The 9,377-nt window shown below is 41.4% G+C and overlaps 1 protein-coding gene across 1 annotated transcript; it reads right to left on the bottom strand.

The window, feature by feature from the left end:
* Positions 1-2,391: 2,391 nt before the first annotated feature.
* Positions 2,392-8,491, bottom strand: LOC135933334 (gastrula zinc finger protein XlCGF42.1-like). The gene is made up of 2 exons (XM_065471490.1): positions 8,334-8,491; positions 2,392-3,780 (listed from the first exon to the last, which is right to left on the bottom strand). The coding sequence occupies exons 1-2, from the start codon at positions 8,350-8,352 to the stop codon at positions 2,927-2,929; spliced, it is 873 nt and encodes a 290-aa protein (XP_065327562.1). The 5' UTR covers positions 8,353-8,491; the 3' UTR covers positions 2,392-2,926.
* Positions 8,492-9,377: the final 886 nt, after the last annotated feature.

The following is a 9,377-nucleotide window of genomic DNA, read 5'->3' on the forward strand; positions in this document are numbered from 1 at the left end:
CAATGGGCTGTGAGGTCATGACCACTGATCAATGGCCATGAGTCCCATTCACAGAGAGTTGGGGAATGGCTGCAATCACAGCATTGTAAGATGGTGACAGATGTACCCTTAGGCCCCCTCCTCCATTCAGAGATGGTCTTTCCCTTTTCACGTAAATGGCCTCCTTGACTCGGTGGTCAAACCAGCGTTCCTCCCTGTCCAGGATGTTACATCCTCATCATTGAAAGAGTGTCCACTGGCCTGTAGGTGTAAATAGACTGCAGAGTCCTGGCATCTTTACCACAGTGAGTGCTTAAATTGTACTTATTGGCATATACCTGACATTCAAAGCTAAGAGTCAGCACACTGTGTTAGAGGCTGGGACTTGATGAATTCATCAAACATCCATCTTTTGAGTATTAATTTTCAAATTGCATTAATAAACACAGCCATCATGTCAAAAATAAAACTTGATCATCATTTATGTCCAGCTGAGAATGAATCTGGGCGCTCATGTTACAATAAATGAACTCAAATCAAATCTACAGTCTTAGCAGCGCACAGTGATATAAGGAATGAGAGAACTGACAGCTATTACTTTAATCACCCCGTCTCAGTTCTGTAATGTAATGTGCTAACATCTGGACTGATGTGTTTACTGTCAGCATTTTAATTGGTAGTTTAAAGGCTATAGATTGCAGCCATTGCTCTAACACTAATATATATATATATATATATATATATATATATATATGTGTGTATGTATGTATGTATGTACAGTGGCTTGCAAAAGTATTCGGCCCCCTTGAACTTTTCCACATTTTGTCACATTACAGCCACAAACATGAATCAATTTTATTGGAATTCCACGTGAAAGACCAATACAAAGTGGTGTACACGTGAGAAGTGGAACGAAAATCATGCATGATTCTAAACATTTTTTACAAATAAATAACTGAAAAGTGGGGTGTGCGTAATTATTCAGCCCCCTGAGTCAATACTTTGTAGAACCACCTTCTGCTGCAATTACAGCTGCCAGTCTTTTAGGGTATGTCTCTACCAGCTTTGCACATCTAGAGACTGAAATTCTTGCCCATTCTTCTTTGCAAAACAGCTCCACAACTGCCCTGTGACGGCCTCAGAGGTTGTCTAAGAGAATATTGGGAGCAACAACACCATGAAGTCCAAAGAACACACCAGACAGGTCAGGGATAAAGTTATTGAGAAATCTAAAGCAGGCTTAGGCTACAAAAAGATTTCCCAAGCCTTGAACATCCCACGGAGCACTGTTCAAGCAATCATTCAGAAATGGAAGGAGCATGGCACAACTGTAAACCTACCAAGACAAGGCCGTCCACCTAAACTCACAGGCCGAACAAGGAGAGCGCTGATCAGAAATGCAGCCAAGAGGCCCATGGTGACTCTGGACGAGCTGCAGAGATCTACAGCTCAGGTGGGGGAATCTGTCCATAGGACAACTATTAGTCGTGCACTGCACAAAGTTGGCCTTTATGGAAGAGTGGCAAGAAGAAAGCCATTGTTAACAGAAAAGCATAAGAAGTCCCGTTTGCAGTTTGCCACAAGCCATGTGGGGGACACAGCAAACATGTGGAAGAAGGTGCTCTGGTCAGATGAGACCAAAATGGAACTTTTTGGCCAAAATGCAAAACGCTATGTGTGGCGGAAAACTAACACTGCACATCACTCTGAACACACCATCCCCACTGTCAAATATGGTGGTGGCAGCATCATGCTCTGGGGGTGCTTCTCTTCAGCAGGGACAGGGAAGCTGGTCAGAGTTGATGGGAAGATGGATGGAGCCAAATACAGGGCAATCCTGGAAGAAAACCTCTTGGAGTCTGCAAAAGACTTGAGACTGGGGCGGAGGTTCACCTTCCAGCAGGACCACGACCCTAAACATAAAGCCAGGGCAACAATGGAATGGTTTAAAACAAAACATATCCATGTGTTAGAATGGCCCGGTCAAAGTCCAGATCTAAATCCAATCCAGAATCTGTGGCAAGATCTGAAAACTGCTGTTCACAAAGGGCTGTCCATCCAATCTGACTGAGCTGTAGCTGTTTTGCAAAGAAGAATGGGCAAGGATTTCAGTCTCTAGATGTGCAAAGCTGGTAGAGACATACCCTAAAAGACTGGCAGCTGTAACTGCAGCAAAAGGTGGTTCTACAAAGTATTGACTCAGGGGGCTGAATAATTACGCACACCCCACTTTTCAGTTATTTATTTATAAAAAATGTTTGGAATCATGTATGATTTTCGTTCCACTTCTCACGTGTACACCACTTTGTATTGGTCTTTCACGTGGAATTCCAATAAAATTGATTCATGTTTGTGGCTGTAATGTGACAAAATGTGGAAAAGTTCAAGGGGGCCGAATACTTTTGCAAGCCACTGTATGTATGTATACATAGATATATACATACACACACACACACACACACACACATATATATATATATATGACAGGTGAAATTCATGTGAAATTCATTTTCGATTTGAAGTATTTATTAATGGATTAATAATTCATTTTGAAATATTGATTTAAAAATAGTGTTTTTATTTTAAATGATAAAATAATAAATTACTTTAGTAATGTTTCGATACACGTGGCTCTTGTGGTCCTCCATAGATGATGAGAGTGAGCGATGATGCTAATGACATCAGGATGTTTTCATTACTTCTGAACTTCATAAATTTGCCTCCAACAAACCGCCCCAAAAAGAAATCCAGAACTAAACGTGAATCTGAGCATTTTTAAAGAACACACACTGAAAAGACACTCAAGTAAAAAAAAAAAAAAGTTTCTTCCTGTCTCAAGTTAGTCGTTGACCAATGAAAACGCTCTGAGCATCTATCTAATTCATCAAAGAAACATGAAATCATAATTAAGTTTGAAATAAACTTCATAACTCAGCCGCTGAAATCACTAGGTGAAGTGTACAAACACAACTACTTTGTCATTGTGAGGCCGAGGCATTAGCACTCGGTTTCGGGCTGGTTTCGGACTGATACACTTGTGTCTGTTCAGCTGATAATTCCAGGTGAACGTCTTGAGACAGGTACTGCAGCTGAAGTTCTTCTCCCCACTGTGAATTTTCATGTGAGCGTTCAGGGCCGAGCGGCAGCTGAAGGGTTTGCTGCACTCGGAGCAGCTGAACGGTTTCTCTCCCGTGTGAAGCGTCATGTGGTTCGTCAGCGCCGCCTTCTCCATGAAGCATCGGCCGCACTCGGAGCAGCTGAATGGTTTCTGGCCCGTGTGAGTCCAAAGGTGTTTTTTAAGACTTCCGCTCTGAACAAATCTTTTGTCGCACTTCGGACAACCAAACGGTTTCTCTCCTGTGTGGCTCCGTTTATGCCTTAACAGGTGTGCCATGCGCTTAAACGATTTCCCACATTCGGTACAGATGAGCGCTTCTTCGCCCGAGACACATTTCATATCCCCTGCGAGCACTTTGCTTTCTTCCGAGCTTGAAGGTTCACTGCTCTCCTCCAGATCTCCTTCATGGACCTCCGTCTCCATGTCCTTGTCCTCAGGATCTAAACCTGGATCTGGTGCTGGTCTGCCAGCATCTTCTCCTCCCACAGAGTCTCTGCGCTTCTCAGTCAGGGTGTGATGAAGCTTAGAGGACTGAGGTTTCTCTTCATCCTCTTCACTTTTTACAGCAACAGGACTGAATGTGAACTTGATGATGTCGACCTCCTCCTGTTCCTCTTTGATGAAAACTCCCTCCTGCTCCTCTTCATCACCAACTATTACCTTCTGGACATCTGGAGGTAAACCTGAAACACAGACATTAACACTGACATTACTCAGTGTCACTGAAACCACAAATACTACATGCAGATGATTTGTGACAGCTTGGACTTGTTATTAATCTGCTTGGTGCACTGTATCCACCACCTGCTTTAACACAGTTTGCAAACACAACAGTGGACACAGGAGGGAAGTAAAGCAGACGCCTAAGAAACACTTCCACTCAGACGTAGAGTGGCACAAATGTGTTTCATACACTGAGCACACATACAGGTTTTATTGAGATTACTTATTTTATGTTTCTATGATGAAGTGAAGAATAATCAGAAGCATTTCATAAGATTCAAAGGCCTTTATTGGAAAATAGAGCCAGGATTTACAGTGGTGAACCCTCTTCTTAACTTCAGCTGGATATCAGCTTCAGGACCAAGTCCTGATTGATGGACATCATTCCTGCCTCCTCAGAGCTCCAAGCTGATCTTAGTTTTCCTTTTAAAGGGATGCTTGGCTCAGCAGAGCTCTGACTTTTTGTCAGCCTGGCTACAGTGCTGCAGAGAAATCTAGGCTTGTTCTTATTTCCTTCAGTCGGTGAGATGTTCTACGTTTAAAGAGGGCTTTTATATGAAGCAGCAAACTGGCTCTCCAGGCTAAATGATGATCTTCTAAATTAGTAGGACGCCATTTCCTCTCCAGATGCGCATTTGAGAATTATACCAGGGAGTCAAGTACTTCTAATCTGAGGCTTTCTTTTTCACAGGAGCTACAGTATCTAGAGTTGTACGCAGTGAAGAAGTAAAACTATTAACAAGATAATTGACCTTTGTGGGAGTAGAGTTCTAGCTGCTCTACACTGTGTTGGCACGAGGCATTGAAGATCACAACAGTGGAGGAAATATATCCTTAGATACAGCGCTTTCAGAAAGACATCTTCCTTCTCTCACCCCAACTGGTCACAGCAGATGGCCCCGCCCCTCCCTGAGCCTGGTTCTGCTGGAGGTTTCTTCCTGTTAAAAGGGAGTTTTTCCTTCCCACTGTCGCCAAAGTGCTTGCTCACAGGGGGTCATATGATTGTTGGGTTTTTCTCTGTATGTATTATTGTAGGGTCTACCTTACAATATAAAGCACCTTGAGGGAACTGTTGTTGTGATTTGGCGCTGTGTAAATAACACTGAATTGAAAAGTGAATTGAATCTACTCCTGTGTAATCCAAAAATATAAAAATAAAATACATGTTATTGCATTAAATCTTCTTTTCTTCTATTTTCCTGCTGGAGATGATCCAGTATAACCGTTTCCCTCCTCCTTGGGATTTCTGTGACCAAAACTCTCTAATATCAGCTGAACTTAAGTAAACACTGAATAGGGCTGCTCGATTATGGCAAAAATGATAATCACGATTATTTTCACTGAAATTGAGATCTCGATTATTTGACGATATTTATTTAACCCTTTAAGACCTACCATAGAACCAAGTCCGCCAGAGCTTATATCTTCTTTTTTTTTTTTTTTTTTACATGTTGTAGAACCATTTTTGGGAGCATTTCAAGTTGCTATACATCAATACAACTGTTATAGCCCATATTTTAATAATATGTATGCATTAAGTGCATAGTAATTACATTAACTGCAAAAAAGTGCAATAAACTACAAAAAAATTTAAAATCGTATTTTGTTTTTTTTACATATATTTCTACTTGGAGAAATTTAAGAGGCTTATCCCTAAAAACTTTAAATACAAAAAAGTTGCAAAAAATAGTTTACAACAACAGGAAATTTATTTTGAGTGTCTTCATAGTTTTATTTTGGAGATACAGCAATTTTTATATACTGCAGGAAAAACAAAAATCAATCCTATGATGCAAATTTGCAAAGAAAACAGCATGTGCATCAAAATAAAATATTTCCAGCAGAGTTCTAAGCATCCCAGAAACTATTCAGAAAAGTATAGAGTCAAACATGGCTTATAAAAACACCAGTATAGGCTTTTAAGGCCTACAAGTGAAAAACTACATTTTCCGCGAAAATGACGTCACTTCCTGTTTCGGGCAGGAAATGGCGGACATGCGATAGTTCGCGTCTTTTTCAATGTGGGAAGTGTTACGAACAGCTGATCGGATCGGCAAAGCGTGTTTCTGGAATATTATGTTTTTGTTCCTGCAAGCGCTTTTTATGCAATTTTTCCAAAGCTTTATGTGGAAGGAAACCGTGACCTAGGACAAGCTGATGGCATAAGATGTAAGTACAACTCCTCCGGTTTCATATGCAAAAAGAATTATTGCGCTAGCTTACGCGGTTCCGGTTCTACAGTGTAAATGTAAACATCTATGTTTAGTGAACTTTGCAGTGTTGCTCTGTGGTGCAGCTACGACACCAAAGTTTACACACTATGTCTACTTGATCCACGTCTGACTCCGCGAACCCATAATGTTTCCACACCACTGAAGCTTTTTTTTTTACCTCTCTTTTCAACCAACGGCAGTCACTCTCCTCTCCAAATAACTTCTGCTTAGCTTTCCGAGCTTCCCTCTGTTAGCTCCTCTTAATTGTTGTGACGCGTGTTCGAAATGCAGAGAGGTGCGCTCGATTTGCCACACGGAGCAGCGCGAGAGTAAAGCACAAGGGAGGTGCTAATAATCGGCTCAGTCATTTTTAATGATCGTTGAAAGCCCAGATCGTAATCGTGATTAAAATTCGATTAATTGAGCAGCCCTAACACTGAATAATCACAATCCTAAAAGCTGCAATACAAAAACAGACATTACTAATGCAAACTAAGATATACAGAGCCCTACAGAAACTTTGACCAGGCGTTTGGACCTGCCTCAGACTGGAATAGCCAAACTCAAAATGTAACCATCTGGACAGCATGATGGAGCTATCTGTGTTATTGTTGGGTCTAGAGCAGGGCGATATGACCAAAAATATTTATCACAATATACATTTGAAAATTTGCGATAACGATATAAGTGACGAAATAGGGCTAGGCGATATGGCCTAAAATTCATATCGCGATATAATTTGAAGCATGTGCGGTAACGATATATATCACGATATATTCTTTTCTTCTGTATAACGTATTTTTCACACTATAAGGCGCACTTAAAATCCTTTAATTTTCTCAAAAATCACTGACTCATCACAATCATTAAAATCTAGCAGCTAAAATTAAATAAAAATGACAGAACTATGAGAATAATATATAACCTCTTTCTTAACACTGTATGAATTATGAGCAAGAATTTAAAAGTACATTAGAAAAGCAATGTGTCCTAAAACACTGAACTGTTGGTCAAAATAGCAACGCACTCAGCCTGGTGGGCTACAGACACAACCCTGGGCTGACCACTCAAGTATCAGTGAATAAACTCTCGAGTCGTCCTCCGGTTTTAAACAGAAACACTGATAACACAACAGCAGCAGTCATGATGATGCTGGCAGAGTTTAACGTGGAGGCGGAGTCTGTTTACACACCGAGAAGAGCAAAGAGGCGGAGCCGTTACTGAGGTGGTCAGCTACTGTAGAATGACAGACCCCCCCCCCAGCTCTGTTCCTGTGATCACCATTACATCCTTTACTGGAAAAAGCTGGCAGGAGCACCTGATTAACAAACTCTGATGTGAAGAAAAGCAATTTTGTAGCTGCTCTATCCACCGCCGTTTGTTTTACAGAGAAAAATCTGCAGAAAATCTCCAGTCGTATTAACATATGCAGATGAACTCTTAACTTAGTCTGATATTATGTTTAAATTATAAAGCTGGGTGAAGGCTGATGGCAGCCGTTCTATTTTACATGGAGCCAACAGGGGTGAGTCTAAAGGGGGGCATGGGGGGACTAGACCGGTACCGGTCCGTGGGTCGTTTGGTACCGGACCGCGAGAGTTATTTCAAGGTTTTCATAAGCATTTTTCAGATTGAAAGTGAAACAATATAAAATACTGTCTTGATTAAATTGCGTTCATATTTTAAAATATTTTTTAAAAATTTCACAAGCCAATAAAAATGTACACGCACCAGTAAAACTCTCGTTTGGTTGGGCACTTAATATTAATCAACATATACACCATCATAACAGTTTTTTGGCAGCACAAAAAGCACAGGACAAACTTCAGAATGCTGATAGGCTCGCTTGTGGTCTCTGGTTACCACCGACGCTTGTGGCAGACATAGAGGCTTTAATGTTAGAAAGTGCTTGAGCAGGTGTGATGGAAGCTTGTAGTAGATCACTTTATCATATACTAGCAGGTCTGTGCTGCTGTTCGTGGAAACTGACTAATATGCGGATGCCACAGTTGGAACACGAGTGTATATATAAACAAATTTCAGCATTTTAAGTATAACAGGGAGGCATCTGTGAGGCTCAGGCCTTCAGGCTGACAACGAGACTACACCCCAGACTGAAGATATTCACACTCTTTGGCCTGCTGTCTTTAAATCCCCGACACGTTCTGCCGTGACTTCCTGAAATGTTCCGTTTACTGCTGCTGAACTCCGACAGCCGCATCTGTAGCACGATGCTAACGTTAGCTTAGCAACACTAGCACAACACTGAGCCTGTTTCCAGCAGCAGCGAGTAAACTAACCTTCTCTTCTTGCCTCCATTTCCGCTTTTAAATCCACATCCGGTGGTTCACCGTGTCAGTCCACCTCTGCTCCGTCCACAGAACTGGACTCTGGAGAACTTTCTGGATCCAGCTGTAATTCTCTCTGCTAACCGAGAGCAGCGTGAAGTCCGCTCAACTGGCCGCTATCACTTCCGGCACATTTTTCAAAATAAAACCACAACGATAAAGCAAGCGCATGTCATCAGAATCAGAATCCTTTATTAATCCACATGATCCCTAAGGAAATCATGTGGTTACAGTTGCTCCGAGACAACAACAGTAACAAACTGGACTAAATTAAATATTACAATAAATTACAAAGTTGCAAAATTTAAGGAAGAGCTCTAATATATACAAAAAATAGCTTTATTATAAAAATCCAGAATATTACAGAGATTAAATATATATTATTGTCATTTTACTCTCAACTGTAAAACTTTGTTATTTTGACTGGTAGAGGATGTGCAAATATTAAGGGTGTGCATTAGATAGAGAGGGAGCCACAGGCAGGAGTGATTTCCTCAGTGGTGCATTTGGAAAATCTTAGTGTCTCACTGAACACACTCCTGTGACCGGCCAGCACCTCATGGAGTGTGACGCCACCTTAAGAGAATCCAGCTCCATCCCCACAACATCACTGGCCTTTCAGATCAGCTGTTCCTGCTGCCCCAGCATGACACAGCATAGAGGATGGACTCATAGAAAATCCTGAGCATTGGCTGAAAGAACAGCCTCTGCCCCTCAGAAAATAGAGTCCCTGTGAGAAAATAGAGTCCCTGTGAGAAAATAGAGTACCTGTGAGTACCTGTTTGTGCACACAGGTGTACACACAGGTACACATGAGTACCTTTGTGTACCTGAATTAATGAAGTCTTGTTCTTTCAGTAATAATGTATTAAATTCCCAGCTCCGAATTAGTGGTCTGACTCTTTTCTGTGTCAGAGAGATAGATTCTGGTGCATGATCACTGACAATGACCGGATGAATCTGAATGCCTGTGATGCTGCTAACTAAAAAAGCAGC

This window comes from Pelmatolapia mariae, linkage group LG22 (genome assembly GCF_036321145.2).
Source record: "Pelmatolapia mariae isolate MD_Pm_ZW linkage group LG22, Pm_UMD_F_2, whole genome shotgun sequence".
Lineage (NCBI taxonomy): Eukaryota > Metazoa > Chordata > Actinopteri > Cichliformes > Cichlidae > Pelmatolapia > Pelmatolapia mariae.